The sequence below is a fragment of the Protopterus annectens genome, chromosome 16.part0, assembly GCF_019279795.1.
Source record: "Protopterus annectens isolate FY-2018-M chromosome 16.part0, PAN1.0, whole genome shotgun sequence".
In the NCBI taxonomy this organism is placed as follows: Eukaryota; Metazoa; Chordata; order Ceratodontiformes; family Protopteridae; genus Protopterus; species Protopterus annectens.
This window is the reverse complement of record NC_056750.1, coordinates 70,916,118-70,934,001: the sequence shown is the minus strand read 5'-3', so window position 1 is coordinate 70,934,001 and position 17,884 is coordinate 70,916,118. Positions and strand designations below refer to the sequence as shown.

The 17,884-nt window shown below is 39.6% G+C and overlaps 1 protein-coding gene across 1 annotated transcript in view; it reads right to left on the bottom strand.

Moving 5' to 3' along the window:
• Positions 1-2,488, bottom strand: part of LOC122790514 (ER membrane protein complex subunit 4-like) — a 147,601-nt gene extending 145,113 nt beyond the window's left edge. The window contains exon 1 of the mRNA XM_044058064.1: positions 2,237-2,488. Coding sequence (XP_043913999.1) covers positions 2,237-2,367 — 131 coding nt within the window. The 5' untranslated portion in view covers positions 2,368-2,488. The remainder of the gene's footprint in view (positions 1-2,236) is intronic.
• Positions 2,489-17,884: the final 15,396 nt, after the last annotated feature.

The following is a 17,884-nucleotide window of genomic DNA, read 5'->3' as shown; positions in this document are numbered from 1 at the left end:
GTCTGTCAACCTGACCATCACCATTGCAAATAAGAAACGGCTCAGATCTGATCCTTGATGTAATCCCACCTCCACCTTAAACACATCCGTCACTCCCACCGCAGACCTCACCTCTGTCACACTACCCTCGTACATATCCTGTACCACTCTTACATACTTCTCTGGCACTCCCGACTTCCTCATACAATACCACAACTCCTCTCTAGGCACCCTATCATATGCTTTCTCTAAGTCCACAAAGACACAATGCAACTCCTTCTGACCTTCTCTGTACTTCTCCATCAACATTCTCAGAGCAAACATCGCATCTGTAGTGCTCTTTCCCGGCATGAAACCATACTGCTGATCACTAATCATCACGTCCCTTCTTAACCTAGCTTCCACTACTCTTTCCCATAACTTCATGCTGTGACTGATCAGTTTAATCCCTCTGTAGTTACTACAGCTCTGCACATCACCCTTATTCTTAAAAATCGGTACCAAAACACTTTTTTCTCCATTTGTCAGGCATCCTCTCACTTTCGAAGATTTCATTAAACAATCTAGTTAAAAACTCCACTGCCATTTTACCTAAACACCTCCATGCTTCCACAGGTATGTCATCTGAACCAACAGCCTTTCCATTCTTCATCCTCTTCATAGCTATCCTTACTTCCTCCTTGCTAATCCACTGCACTTCATGATTCACTATCCGCACATCATCCAACCTTCTCTCCCTCTCATTCTCTTCATTCATCAGCCCCCTCAAAGTACTCTTTCCATCTGCTCAACATACTCTCCTCGCTTGTGAGTACGTTTTCCCTCATTATCCTTTAATCACCCTTACCTGCTGTGCATCTTGCTGTGCATCTTTACTAGCTCGGTCTCTCTGTCTAGCCAATCGGTACAGGTCCTTTTCTCCATCCTTAGTGTCCAACCTTTCATACAACTCTTCATACTCCTTAGCCACCTCTCTCTTTGCCATGCACCTCATCTCCTTATACTCGTCTACTTTCTTCATCTCTCTGACAATCCCACTTCTTGTTCACCAACCTCTTTCTCTGTATACTCTCCTGTACTACTTCATTCCACCACCAGGTCTCCTTGTCCTCCTTCCTCTTTCCAGATTTCACACCAAGCATCTTTCTAGCCATCTCTCTTACTAGCTCTGCTGTAGTTACCCAGCTATTCGTTAACTCTTCACTGCCACCCAGTGCCTGTCTTAACTCTTCCCTGAAATCAACCTCACAATTACCCTTTTTCAATTTCCACCATTTGATCCTTGGTGCTGCCTTTAGACTCACCCTCCTCTTCTTGATCACCAGTGTTATCCTACAAACGACCATCCTATGCTGCCTATACACTTTCCCCTTCCACCACTTTACAGTCTCCAATCTCCTAAAGTAAATACGTTTATTTTATAATCAGAAAACACACTTTACATAATGACAAAATTATTACAGCAAAAAGAAACAGTATCAAAAAACTTTGCCCATAATCTGTAAGATGATTCTAATTTGAGTCTTTTTTCAGCATGACATGCCTCTGGGAGCGGGTTCAGAAAAAAAGCTATGCCTCATATATTTATAAGGAAGACCTTTCTGATATAGGTCTCAGCTTCAGGAATAAGGGACAGACAAAACCTCAAATCAGGAACAGTTGTAAAATATTACTCTAAATAAATTTTTGCATCAAATGAATTTTTCTTAGCAAGAAACATGACAGCCTAATGTTCGTCATTACTGAATGACACAAATTTACGACAGATAGGCAAACTTATGAGGCAAAAACAAGAACATTCTACAGAGTTAACACAGTTGGGAGGTAGGTATGCCCACGTCCTGTAAAGGTCACGTACAGCTGACTCCTGTTCCGTTAGATGACAGAAGTTTTTATCTGCTTCAAATGCCAAATACTTGACACATTTCTGTGAAAAAATAAACTAGGGCAAACCATATGCACAAAGGGATGCGCTAGTTTAACACCATGTTTTTCTTAAAAAAATCCAAGGTATAGCTAACTGTCATTTGCGTATTTTCCCCAGCAAAACACAAGTGCCAAACAGTCTATCCACTAAAACAACTGGGAAATCCTACGGGATAATTAAAAGTCGCCTTTAAAAAAAAGTACTCCCCCTGCTCCTAAAAATTATATTATCACGTAGCGTCCTATGCTATGCTGCACTACACTGAGATCTTTAGGTATGTCATATTAAAACAGAGAGCCACAACAGCATTTCTCAGGCCACTGCACTCACCTGCCAGGTCCTCCTCCACCGCCCCCCAATTCAATAGCCCATTTGAAACGGCGACCACCGGCTCCGCTTCTGCTGGTCAGTGCTGCCACCGGTCCACCGCCACTACTCCCGGGCGCTCCTGCAGTCGCCATGACAACTGCTCTACTTTGTATAGAAGTAGCAAGAGTCCCTTCAACTAAGTCCCCGGAACGGAAACAGTATTAAAAGAAACGCTAAACCATAGACAACACGCATGCGCCGTGCCTATCTATCTCCCCCAACTTTTAACAAGTTCCGGGATTTCCAAGCCTACGCAAGCGCGTTACTACAACAGGCGAAATTGAAGTGTATTAACCAACCAGATGCGCAGTAGCAAGCCCCACCCAAACCCCTCCGTTTGATTGAAAGATGCCACCAAAACACTGGGTAATATAGACCTACAAACAGATTAGCAAAATTATAAAGAAAATACAGGAAACATTATACGTATAACAGTAATTATATGCTTATTGCAAAATATTTGTGTACTGTTTTACTTTGATTAGAACCAAGGCCCAGACTTGCCCAATTTAAAGATCTTGACATGAAGTTTTGTATATCAAAATTATTTGATTGTTAAAGGGATGTGTTTTATGTTATGAATTTTGTATGTTTTGGCAGAACTTCCGACTATTACTTACAGTATGTTGTAAGTTAGCAGCCACCTTCCCCCGAAAGCAATGATCGTGATTTTTAACAATGCAAAGCTTTGTGCTGTAAATTTTTGTTACAAACTTTGATACTTAAAATGTGAGATCTATTAATTTTAAATGCAAAATGTATTTTTTGGTTTTGTGTCGAGTAACCTGTTTACACATTTGATGTTGGCTACTTGTAGTACAGATGGCTTTAACACTGCAGGGAGGAATTTGAAATTTAATGTTTAAGAAGTCTTGGTATAGGATGTTCTACTGAGCCCAAACTTCGTTCCGACATAATTTTATCTTATTTGCATTTTACAAAACCAGATCTTTCTCTGTTTGGCAGGTTGACGGGAGAAAGGATTTAATGTCTCAGACTGTGTGTGCAGTTAAGTCGTTTAAGTGTGTTTGTTGATAGGAACTCTGTAATTTGTACTCCTCAGCTCCAAACCAGTGAAGGTTTCAGTTCCCTTGTTTAGTGTTATTTACGTAGTTATTTTTTTATTTATTTTTTAACAGACATAACGCTTCTGCTACATGACACGAATTTACTGTTATATTAGCATTGCGTGCCAATCGCGGCACATTGCAGTTGTTAATCTCCGTCCTCCCGCATGTCAATCACGGCGGGCACGCCCATTCCTGCGCGAACTTGGTGGTGGGTTAATACACTTCAATTTCACCCATATGTCAGTCACAGCGGGCACGCCCATTCCTGCGCGAACTTGGTGGTGGGTTAATATAGCAATAACCCACACCCAGGCATGGTTATATTTATTATTAATATGACATTATTAAGAAAGAAAAAATTACTTTTCTTAAATAATGGCATATAATGCCTCTTTGCTGCCCTTCCGCAGCTGTCTGGTGTTCAGCGGCAGTTCTGATGTACCCATGCCTCGCCAGTACATCAGAGCTGTGGGCAAAAGCGGAGAACGCAAGATCTCCGTTGCGTCGCTATGTTAAATGGGTTTAACATATTTTTAAAATATCTCCGGCTATGTTAAACTCATTTAATAATATGAGTAAAAAAAACGGAGAGATCGCAAGATCTCCGTTGCTACTAATAATAAGCTATGTTAAAGGAGTTTAACATAGCTAAAAAAAAAAAAAACGAGATTGCGTTGCTTTTTTTAAACCTGTGTCGCTATGTTAAACTCTTTTAAAATAGCGAGATTGTTTGTTTCTGCTAAAAAAAAAGTCCGGGCGACCGGACCTTTTTCCGTTAGTATATTGAGGGATTTACAACGGGCACGCTGGTTGGGCTGGCCAATCAGCGTGCACGTTTTAGAGGAGGCATTGTATAATGCACTTCAATTTCACCCATATGTCAGTCACGGCGGGCTAGGGTTGCCACCTTTTCAAATGGCCAAAGTGGGACATTTTTGGTACAAACATCAGATGTTACAGGCCGACACATACCCATGGCCAGTACAAAGGATAGAACTTAACTTTTTTGCCTAAATAAAAGCTTATTCTTGTAGCATTTTAGTTGCTTATTCTGTTTCTTATAACATTTAGTTATTTCAAATACAGAATAACTGTTTTATGCAACTATTACATAAAATATAGGAAATAATTTTGTCCTACAATCTCAGGACATTTGCCATTTTTACAATTTTTTGTCAGGACACAACTGCCCAAAGAGGGACTGTCCCTCGCAAAGTGGGACAGGTGGTAACCCTATGGCGGACACGCCCATTCCTGCGCGAACTTGGTGGTGGGTTAATACACTTCAATTTCACCCTAGAATATTTTTATTTATTTATTTTTTTATTTTATATTCGTTGACTGGCAGTGTCTGACTGAGGGTGGTAGTGTAGTATACTGGCTCACCTTCAGTTCTGCGCAGGAGTGGGCGTGGCTCCGGTGATTGGCGTGAAAAGTTGCATATGAAATGAGGCATGACTGACATGCCATTCATATTAGGCAGTGACATCATGCATACAATTAATTAAAAAAATCAGGTGCAAAGTTTTAGTGCAATTTCATCTAAACAAGTTATGAAAAGTTCCTTACTCCCCAGTTAGAAATTAAAGCAGTGTTTTTCATATGAGACAGTCACCCACAATCCTATGCAGTTGGGAAAACTGTACATCCCACTCCAAGGTCACTGCACCTAGACAGAAAAGGGATACTGAACCTAAACGAAACCTGTGTTGACAAAATACATTTTTTCTGACCAAATATGCATTATCACATGGCTGTACAGCAGAACATTAATATGTGCGGTAAGCTCTCACTGTCCTTCCCCACCTAATAGAAAGGCATCACAATAGTCCTACTTAACCAGAATTAAAATGTTTTTTCCCCACCGCCCCATAAAACTGATTTATGCCTGCATGTTCCACATACATCACTGAGCAGCTTACCAGCCACTACCTTCTAATCGTTCTAAATTGTTCCACATACATCACTGAGCAGCTTACCAGCCACTACCTTCTAATCGTTCTAAATTGTTCCACATACATCACTGAGCAGCTTACCAGCCACTACCTTCTAATCGTTCTAAATTGTTCCACATACATCACTGAGCAGCTTACCAGCCACTACCTTCTGATCGTTCTAAATTGTTCCACATACATCACTGAGCAGCTTACCAGCCACTACCTTCTAATCGTTCTAAATTGTTCCACATACATCACTGAGCAGCTTACCAGCCACTACCTTCTAATCATTCTAAATTGTTCCACATACATCACTGAGCAGCTTACCAGCCACTACCTTCTAATCGTTCTAAATGTTTTTGTTTTGCTGAACAACCAGCATAAATAGTCTGCATAAACTAGAACCTCGATGTCTACAAAAAGTGTGCCCTAACATATGCACACCACCTCCACAACACAGGCACACATACAGCTTTAAAAGTCGTTCCTCCAAAACATATAAGCCCTCAGATGTTATGCAACGCTCCACCAATGACAGGTTTATTTACACTGGGGTCTGCGAAGCAGGAAGACGTTGGCTAAACAGCAATCCAGGAAAGAAACAGAGCAGCACTTTTTTAAACAACAGTGTATTATCCTCACAGTATGACCTTAACTAATGCACTCATACGTCAGTAGTTATTGTCCGCGTATACAATCCTAACATCCAACTGTTCATACTAAGCAAGGTAATAAAGGTGTACTATAAATATACAGATATAAATATGATTACAGACATACTTCTAATCTCTGTTTTCATAACCTGCTGTTTTGAAAAAAAAAATTGTGGCATCGTACAGTTCGGAAACATAACAAATATTTATTCATACCACAACGGGGGAGAGTTTGGGGCGGTGCTTGCTACTGCGCATCTGGTGAGCCAGTGCACTACACTATCACCTGACTGAGCACTATACCTCTCAAGTCTACCTCATTATGAGGAATGTTCCTCATTTAAGTTCCTGAAACATTCATGTTCCTCGAAGTTCCACATTGAAAGTATCTGTCGTACATTCAGACAGTGTTAGGTATTTTTGAGCTGATATCCATGATAAAGAGAGCAGAATCATATTAATTAATCAAGATATGTTTTATATGTAAAATAGCACATTTTAACAATCTTATGAGCTTCCTAGGTGAAGTTGTCAGTAAGCTGTTAGTAAGTATTCTACATTTTGCTAATTTGTCACACATTAAAAGAGGTAGTGTTCCTCATTTTGGAGATAGAGGGTTGAGGGCTATGCCAAGCACAAGTCCCTTTTCAGCAGAGGCCTGGGGAGAAAAGCTCCAAATTATACAAACATTAAAATAAAAAACATTTAAATAACAAATGAAATATTTAGGTACATTAGAGATATCATACAGTAGTTACATGATTGTACAAGACTAGAAACAATAAAATGACGACATTAAAAGCTTAGGAAGTAAAGCTATCTTGTGATAGGTTGATTCTAGCTTGGTAAGTAGGCAGGAGTTCAGATTAGTGAGTATCGGGAAACAGTATGTTAGGCAAGGTAAGAGGTAGGTGTGTGTAAGAGTATTCCTAGCTTCAGTGGTCAGGAATTTGTTGTTCCTTTACAGTAGTCCTAGCTTCTGATGTTTTTTTCTAATGCGATTGTTAATGTGTATATCAAATTTTAGTTGATCGTCAATGGTAATGCCAAGTAGTTTTGTGCTAGATTCGACTTCTATAGGAGTATTGTTTAACGACATTATGATGAATGAAGATTTGATGTGGTTTACAGATTTAGGAATAAAGAGTAGTAATTTTGTTTTTTAGGGTTGAGGGTGAGTTGGTTATTTGTGAGCTATGTTTCTACTGAGTTAAAAGATGACTGGGTAGTTGATAGGAGTTCTGTGGGTGAGTTGGCGATAGTGATGACTGTAGCGTCATCTGCGTATTGGACAATAGTAGACTGAGGGCAAGAGGAGTGAAGTGAGTTGATGAAGATATTAAACAGTAGTGGTCCAAGTATGGATCCTTGGGGACACCCATTCTTACTGGAAGAGGGGTAGATAGTGCAGGGTTCCATCTCATTGATTGCTGCCTGTCAGTGAGATAGCTAGAGAACCATGCTACTGTTTACGGGGAGAAGTTAAGTTCTGGTAGTTTGTTTAGTAACAGAGAGTGAGAGACAGTGTCAAAAGCCTTTGAGAGATCAAGAATGAGTAGGACATGAGTTTGTGATTGTCTTTGGCGAGAGCGATAGTGTTAAGAAAGGATAGTAGACCTGTGGTGGTGCTATGCTTGGGAGGAAACCATGCTGTGTAGGAGTGAGCAGTTTGTCATTTATGAGATAATGCATAACTTGTTTGTGTATAAATTTCTTGAGGACTTTAGATAGAGGGGAGAGGATAGCAATAGGTCTGAAATTAGGGATTTCTGTGGAGTTACCTCTTTTATGAATAGGGATAGTGTAGAACTGTTTCCAGATTAGTGGAAAGTTAGATTCAGAGATAGAGCTATTTATTAGGATAGATACAGGCAAAGCAAGGGAGTGAGCTGCAATCTGGAGAAAATCTTCTTCTTCTTCTTTTGACTGCTTCCATTAGGGGTCACCACAGCAGATCAACTGTTTCCATTTCTTCCTGTCCTCAGCATCTTGCTCTGTCACACCAACCACCTGCATGTCCTCTCTCACCACATCCATAAACCTTATCTTAGGATTCCCTCTTTTCCTGTTACCTGGCAGCTTCATCCTTAGCATCTTTTTCCCAATATACTCTGCATCCCTCCTCAGCACATGTCCAAACCAACGTAATATTGCCTCTCTGGCTTTGTCTCCAAACCTTCCAACCTGAGCTGACCCTCTAATATACTTATTCCTAATCCTGTCCATCCTCATTACACTCAGTGCAAATCTTAACATCTTCAACTCTGCCAAGTCAAGCTCTGACTCCTGCCTTTTTGTCAGTGCCACTGTCTCCAACCCATATAACATAGCTGGTCTCACTTCCCTCTTGTAGGCCTTCCCTTTCACTCTTACTGGTACTCGTCTGTCACAAATCACTCCTGACACTCTTCTCCACCCACTCCATCCTGCCTGTACTCTCTTCTTCACCTCTCTTCCACACTCACCATTACTCTGAACTGTTGATCCCAAGTACTTAAACTCATCCACCTTCGCCACCTCTACTCCTTGCATCCTCACCATTCCTCTATCCTTCCTCTCATGCACACACATATATTCTGTCTTAGTCCTGCTAACCTTCATTCCTCTTCTCTCTAGAGCATATCTCCACTTCTCCAGGGTCTCCTCCACCTGTTCCCTACTTTCACTACAGATCACAATGTCATCTGCAAACATCATAGTCCACGGGGACTCCTGGAGAAATACTAATTATAATTATAATAATAATGCAATCTGGAGAAAATATGAAGGAATATTGTCAGCAGATGCAGGACATGGTTTGAGCTTAAAGAGTAGAGTTTGATATAGCTGGTGAGAGCGGGTTTAAAAGAGAAGGAGTTTAATGGGTTAGTAGTAGAAGAAGGTTCAGATAAGTTATTAGTGTTATTGTTTGAGGGATTAGGGTGAAAAAGTTTGGAAATTGAGTCAATAAAGTAGGTGTTAAAGTTGTTGGCAGTCTCTTCAGGTGTCCTGTCAGGACATGGATTAGAAGTTGGGTTGCCAGGATGTAGTATCAGGCTTATAGCATTTCAGAATTTCTTTGGATCATATTTTAATGTTGTTGGGGGATTATAGTAGAAATCCTTTTTGTCTTTGTTGATGAGTTTTTTGTTTGATTTCTAAGTCCTTTGTACCTTTGCAAGTCAGTTGGAAGTTTGGATTGTTCCCATGTTTTCCAAGCCCTATCTCTAGTTTTCATAAGGGAGCAGATGGTTTTAGATAACCAGAGTGAAATGTTAGCTTTTATCCGAACTTTTCTGGGTGGGGCTAGCAAATTTAAAATGCTAAGGAAAGTTGAGTTAAAGGCTTTAACTGCATTGTCTAGTGGGAGCTGTGTTAGGAAGTTCCAGTTAACTGTAGAGAGAAGGGTTCTAAATATATCAGGGTTAAAGTTGGAGAGTTTGCAGCAGATGATATGCCGACGTGGTTTAGGGAAGTGAGGGGTATATCTAAACATTTTTACTGGTGAGTGATCGCTCAGGGAATCAGGTAGTGTTTCTGGATTGTTTTTATTTGCTGGGATTGGAAACAAGTATCCAGTTTATTAGGGAGCTTGTAGAGTGAGAGTTATTAGTATGGGTAGGTTGTGAGATTAGTTGTGTAAATCCATAGAGATTTATATAATGCAGAGAGTTAGGCTCGCTCGTTTTTAGAGGTCTGTCCAATTTTCGGGGTAGACATACACTTTCAGACAATTTTCTGAATCTCCCTTATTGCATGTAATTATTGAAGCTGTTTAGTTACAAAAAATAGTTGACTAATATACGAGTGGCAAGAGTACTTTTAAAGTAAGAGGACACACATCTTGCTTCTTATTTTTCTGAAGCAAAATAATATTTTTGTGATAGAATTTTGCAATACAATTCACTTATGTTTACAGATTTTACACTGAAAAATGTGATTTTTTTCATCATTTTGTTACTGTAAGTTTTTAAAGGTGTTTCAGAGCTGTACCCCACATTCCTACTGGAAGCAGGAAAAGTTATGTGTTATTTGGTGTTCAGATTTGTATGTTAATTAGATGTTCAGCTTTTTGGTGATAATGGAGAGCGCTGGGCCACAGTAGCGTGTTTGCGTACTGCTTAGAATGTTATGGCGTCAGTGTCATTTACAGCTGCATACTGCTACCATAGCATGTACTGCTTAGAATGTTATGGCATCAGTGTCATTTACAGCTGCATACTGCTACCATAGCATGTACTGCTTAGAATGTTATGGCATCAGTGTCATTTACAGCTGCATACTGCTACCATAGCATGTACTGCTAAGAATGTTATGGCATCAGTGTCATTTACAGCTGCATACTGCTACCATAGCATGTACTGCTAAGAATGTTATGCCATCAGTGTCATTTACAGCTGCATACTGCTACCATAGCATGTACTGCTTAGAATGTTATGGCATCAGTGTCATTTACAGCTGCATACTGCTACCATAGCATGTACTGCTTAGAATGTTATGGCATCAGTGTCATTTACAGCTGCATACTGCTACCATAGCATGTACTGCTTAGAATGTTATGGCATCAGTGTCATTTACAGCTGCATACTGCTACCATAGCATGTACTGCTTAGAATGTTATGGCATCAGTGTCATTTACAGCTGCATACTGCTACCATAGCATGTACTGCTTAGAATGTTATGGCATCAGTGTCATTTACAGCTGCATACTGCTACCATAGCATGTACTGCTAAGAATGTTATGCCATCAGTGTCATTTACAGCTGCATACTGCTACCATAGCATGTACTGCTTAGAATGTTATGGCATCAGTGTCATTTACAGCTGCATACTGCTACCATAGCATGTACTGCTAAGAATGTTATGGCATCAGTGTCATTTACAGCTGCATACTGCTACCATAGCATGTACTGCTTAGAATGTTATGGCATCAGTGTCATTTACAGCTGCATACTGCTACCATAGCATGTACTGCTTAGAATGTTATGGCATCAGTGTCATTTACAGCTTCATACTGCTACCATAGCATCTACTGCTTAGAATGTTATGGCATCAGTGTTATTTACAGCTTCATACTGCTACCATAGCATGTACTGCTTAGAATGTTATGGCATCAGTGTCATTTACAGCTTCATACTGCTACCATAGCATGTACTGCTTAGAATGTTATGGCATCAGTGTCATTTACAGCTGCATACTGCTACCATAGCATGTACTGCTTAGAATGTTATGGCATCAGTGTCATTTACAGCTGCATACTGCTACCATAGCATGTACTGCTTAGAATGTTATGGCATCAGTGTCATTTACAGCTGCATACTGCTACCATAGCATGTACTGCTTAGAATGTTATGGCATCAGTGTCATTTACAGCTGCATACTGCTACCATAGCATGTACTGCTAAGAATGTTATGGCATCAGTGTCATTTACAGCTGCATACTGCTACCATAGCATGTACTGCTTAGAATGTTATGGCATCAGTGTCATTTACAGCTGCATACTGCTACCATAGCATGTACTGCTTAGAATGTTATGGCATCAGTGTCATTTACAGCTGCATACTGCTACCATAGCATGTACTGCTTAGAATGTTATGGCATCAGTGTCATTTACAGCTGCATACTGCTACCATAGCATGTACTGCTTAGAATGTTATGGCATCAGTGTCATTTACAGCTGCATACTGCTACCATAGCATGTACTGCTTAGAATGTTATGGCATCAGTGTCATTTACAGCTGCATACTGCTACCATAGCATGTACTGCTAAGAATGTTATGCCATCAGTGTCATTTACAGCTGCATACTGCTACCATAGCATGTACTGCTTAGAATGTTATGGCATCAGTGTCATTTACAGCTGCATACTGCTACCATAGCATGTACTGCTAAGAATGTTATGGCATCAGTGTCATTTACAGCTGCATACTGCTACCATAGCATGTACTGCTTAGAATGTTATGGCATCAGTGTCATTTACAGCTGCATACTGCTACCATAGCATGTACTGCTTAGAATGTTATGGCATCAGTGTCATTTACAGCTTCATACTGCTACCATAGCATGTACTGCTTAGAATGTTATGGCATCAGTGTTATTTACAGCTTCATACTGCTACCATAGCATGTACTGCTTAGAATGTTATGGCATCAGTGTCATTTACAGCTTCATACTGCTACCATAGCATGTACTGCTTAGAATGTTATGGCATCAGTGTCATTTACAGCTGCATACTGCTACCATAGCATGTACTGCTTAGAATGTTATGGCATCAGTGTCATTTACAGCTGCATACTGCTACCATAGCATGTACTGCTTATAATGTTATGGCATCAGTGTCATTTACAGCTGCATACTGCTACCATAGCATGTACTGCTAAGAATGTTATGGCATCAGTGTCATTTACAGCTGCATACTGCTACCATAGCATGTACTGCTTAGAATGTTATGGCATCAGTGTCATTTACAGCTGCATACTGCTACCATAGCACGTACTGCTAAGAATGTTATGGCATCAGTGTCATTTACAGCTGCATACTGCTACCATAGCATGTACTGCTTAGAATGTTATGGCATCAGTGTCATTTACAGCTGCATACTGCTACCATAACATGTACTGCTTAGAATGTTATGGCATCAGCGTCATTTACAGCTGCATACTGCTACCATAGCATGTACTGCTAAGAATGTTATGGCATCAGTGTCATTTACAGCTGCATACTGCTACCATAGCATGTACTGCTTAGAATGTTATGGCATCAGTGTCATTTACAGCTGCATACTGCTACCATAGCATGTACTGCTTAGAATGTTATGGCATCAGTGTTATTTACAGCTTCATACTGCTACCATAGCATCTACTGCTTAGAATGTTATGGCATCAGTGTTATTTACAGCTTCATACTGCTACCATAGCATGTACTGCTTAGAATGTTATGGCATCAGTGTCATTTACAGCTGCATACTGCTACCATAGCATGTACTGCTAAGAATGTTATGGCATCAGTGTCATTTACAGCTGCATACTGCTACCATAGCATGTACTGCTTAGAATGTTATGGCATCAGTGTCATTTACAGCTGCATACTGCTACCATAGCATGTACTGCTTAGAATGTTATGGCATCAGTGTCATTTACAGCTTCATACTGCTACCATAGCATGTACTGCTTAGAATGTTATGGCATCAGTGTCATTTACAGCTTCATACTGCTACCATAGCATGTACTGCTTAGAATGTTATGGCATCAGTGTCATTTACAGCTGCATACTGCTACCATAGCATGTACTGCTTAGAATGTTATGGCATCAGTGTCATTTACAGCTGCATACTGCTACCATAGCATGTACTGCTAAGAATGTTATGGCATCAGTGTCATTTACAGCTTCATACTGCTATCATAGCATGTACTGCTTAGAATGTTATGGCATCAGTGTCATTTACAGCTGCATACTGCTACCATAGCATGTACTGCTAAGAATGTTATGGCATCAGTGTCATTTACAGCTGCATACTGCTACCATAGCATGTACTGCTTAGAATGTTATGGCATCAGTGTCATTTACAGCTGCATACTGCTACCATAGCATGTACTGCTAAGAATGTTATGGCATCAGTGTCATTTACAGCTGCATACTGCTACCATAGCATGTACTGCTTAGAATGTTATGGCATCAGTGTCATTTACAGCTGCATACTGCTACCATAGCATGTACTGCTTAGAATGTTATGGCATCAGTGTCATTTACAGCTGCATACTGCTACCATAGCATGTACTGCTTAGAATGTTATGGCATCAGTGTCATTTACAGCTGCATACTGCTACCATAGCATGTACTGCTAAGAATGTTATGGCATCAGTGTCATTTACAGCTGCATACTGCTACCATAGCATGTACTGCTTAGAATTTCATGGCATCAGTGTCATTTACAGCTTCATACTGCTACCATAGCATGTACTGCTTAGAATGTTATGGCATCAGTGTCATTTACAGCTGCATACTGCTACCATAGCATGTACTGCTTAGAATGTTATGGCATCAGTGTCATTTACAGCTGCATACTGCTACCATAGCATGTACTGCTTAGAATGTTATGGCATCAGTGTCATTTACAGCTGCATACTGCTACCATAGCATGTACTGCTTAGAATGTTATGGCATCAGTGTCATTTACAGCTTCATACTGCTACCATAGCATCTACTGCTTAGAATGTTATGGCATCAGTGTTATTTACAGCTTCATACTGCTACCATAGCATGTACTGCTTAGAATGTTATGGCATCAGTGTCATTTACAGCTGCATACTGCTACCATAGCATGTACTGCTAAGAATGTTATGGCATCAGTGTCATTTACAGCTGCATACTGCTACCATAGCATGTACTGCTTAGAATGTTATGGCATCAGTGTCATTTACAGCTGCATACTGCTACCATAGCATGTACTGCTTAGAATGTTATGGCATCAGTGTCATTTACAGCTTCATACTGCTACCATAGCATGTACTGCTTAGAATGTTATGGCATCAGTGTCATTTACAGCTTCATACTGCTACCATAGCATGTACTGCTTAGAATGTTATGGCATCAGTGTCATTTACAGCTGCATACTGCTACCATAGCATGTACTGCTTAGAATGTTATGGCATCAGTGTCATTTACAGCTGCATACTGCTACCATAGCATGTACTGCTTAGAATGTTATGGCATCAGTGTCATTTACAGCTGCATACTGCTACCATAGCATGTACTGCTTAGAATGTTATGGCATCAGTGTCATTTACAGCTGCATACTGCTACCATAGCATGTACTGCTAAGAATGTTATGGCATCAGTGTCATTTACAGCTGCATACTGCTACCATAGCATGTACTGCTTAGAATGTTATGGCATCAGTGTCATTTACAGCTGCATACTGCTACCATAGCATGTACTGCTTAGAATGTTATGGCATCAGTGTCATTTACAGCTGCATACTGCTACCATAGCATGTACTGCTTAGAATGTTATGGCATCAGTGTCATTTACAGCTGCATACTGCTACCATAGCATGTACTGCTTAGAATGTTATGGCATCAGTGTCATTTACAGCTGCATACTGCTACCATAGTATTCGAAACCTTATCCAAAATGGTATTTTATAAAAAAGTCATGTCAGACAACCCCCAGCAAACCACTAAAAAAAATCAGTAGCCAATGCTAAGCCATCCTTCACTTGAAACACTAACATAAAACATTTCTATGGCAATATGATTTTGTAGAACAACCTTGATTTTGCCCTGTCCCTCATAAAACGTTTGATTTTTTGGTAAACCACTGAAAATTACAGTTAGTGAATGTCAGGCATTAGAATTGCATAACTCAGAAAAGGTGTGTTGATGCAAAACCTGTTGTTTATTATTGCAATAACCCATGGCTGGGTGTGGGTAATGCTGCATTCACCAGTGGTTGGCATGGTTTGGTCACAAGGGTGAAACCAAGCCAACTGTGGGTAAATCCAGCATTACCCACACCCAGCCATGGGTTATTACTATTACACAATGACATTATTTAAGAAAACAATGGCTTTCTTTGCTTAAATAATGTCTTCGTATAATGGCGCCGTGGTGGTCTTCTGCTTCTTTTTGGTATCCTGGGGCTTTCTTGATGTACTGAGCATGCATATGGGACTTACGTTCCCACGATTAGGCGGTACATCAATGCTTTGGAAAGGAAGCAATAGAGAAAGAAAGGTAGCCATTGTTTTTGTTTTTTTTTTTAAATAAAAGAAATAAATAAAGTTTGAAATCTGGATAGTTCAGAGGTACGAGATAGGCAGTGTAGAAATGAAAGGATAATCACCTGATTTTCCTTGTATTTTCTGTGTCCATCTCTCTCCTGTACCTCTGAACTGTCCAGATTTCAAAGTTTATTTATGTTTTAAAAAAAAATCAGGAAACCTGTAAATCTCCGTAGCGTATAATAACAGAGGAAAGCCCGGGTGACTGGGCTTGTTTCGATTTACAATGGCCACTCTGCTTGGGATGACCAATCAGTGTGCACGTTTTTGAATGTAAATGACCTGTCATTCTATAATAATTTTAACGTCTGTTATTTTGCCTCCTATTTTTTTGCCTGTCCCTGCTGAAATTTTTGGTTTTCTGGTAAATAACAGGTTTACAGTCAGTCTGTAATGACAGACATTAAGTGTTCATACTTCTTAATGTTCCTAAAATGGATGCTGATCTTTGTATTAACTTTGTATGCGTTATATTGGTATTGGCTGACCTGTAGGCAATACTGGCATCTTCGGTCCTGAACACAGCTTACGCAGTGTCCAATGTTCTCCACTGTTGCCCAAATCTTTAGTTAGATGTTCATATGTTTCAAGGGCCTTTGTTCCTATTTTTAGACACTCAAAGTGGGGTATTTTTTATGAATTTTGCAGGGCATACCATGCTCGCAATTAATGCAAAGGACTGGACTTTGTTGCCAAAATAAGAACTCAGTCTTGTACAATTTGAGTCATTACTTTTGTTTATACAGCTATAAAAGGAAATATGATAAATTGTGTTTTTGTCCTGAAACCTCAGGATGTTTGAAATTTTCATCTTTTTTAACAGGAAGCAGTTGTCAAAGTAGGGACTGTCCTGCATAAAGAGGGGCCACCCTACTTTATGTATACACATGTAGACAAATAGATATGTAATCCCTCTGTGCCTATACGCATACAATAAACCAGAGGAACAACCTAATACTTTTTGAGCAACAAAGTTGTTAGTTGAGATTCCTCGATATTAGGAAAAATAAACCAGGAACCGTAGACAATCTCACTTTGACAAAGCCAATGTGATGTGGATGATAAAATTTCTGATGACATAATTTATAATGTCAAATATTATGCATTCCATGGCTTTGCAAATCAGACTTGTCAAGCTGATAGGTCTATAGTTTTTGGGTCTGTTGCAGGTGACATCTTTGTGTGATATCACCACTGGAGTTTGGTATACTGTGGGGACAAATCTTGTAGCTATACCCCATGGAAGTAGTATTTTTAGTTTTAAAGAGCACCTTCAGTGCATGTTCCTTTGAGATATTAGGTAGCATAAGGATACAGGAATCTGTGGAATTAAGATGGTTGTTTCAGGGATAAAGTTTGCACTATATTTGTCTGCAAATAACTTTTCTATGTCTTCTGGATTTGAGTGGGTGGTGCCATTCTGGATAAGCACAAAACATTGTCGGGTATTATTTGTTAGTTTCCCAAAGTAACTAAAGATGTACTGCTTTCCTTGACCTCAGAAGTTAATTTAAGTTCCTGATTTGTTTTCCTACCCCCCAAACTAACTATTAGTTCCTTATTGATATTCTTGATGTACAATCTTTGATATGAGACATTTCTGATCTGTTGTATAATTTAAGAATTGCTTATCTTGTTATTCAGTTTATTTAAACTGGGAGATCACAAGTGTAGTTTGTTCTTAAACCTCCTATCGTATTTGGCTCTATTAGGAGTAGCCACGTCTATCCACATATCTACGTGGGAAAATAACTCATTTGTATAAAGTGCACCTGTGTCAGGTCTGGTGATTTTGCATGTGAATTTGGATCACTTATTATACAGTTTTGAAGGTTTGTCCCGCTGAAGTCCTTGAATTAAGAACAATTGACTTTTTGACATTTGGGAAATTTTATAAGAGAATTTTAGAGGTCTATATTCAGACTTAACCAGGGATGGAGAAACTAGAGGGTGGGCAGATGTAGTTGTTCTTTCAGTGAGGGTCAGTTCAAGTATATTATGTCCTCTAGTTGCTTTATTAACTATTTGTTTCAATGATTTTTTATTTATTAGATCTAAACATTTCTGAGCATACACAGCTTTGGAGATATAGATGATCCAGTTATTGAGGAGTAGTTGAAATATCTCATTATAAAGGTGTTTTTGGCAGTATGTACTTCCATAAGTACATTTAAGAATCTTACATGGT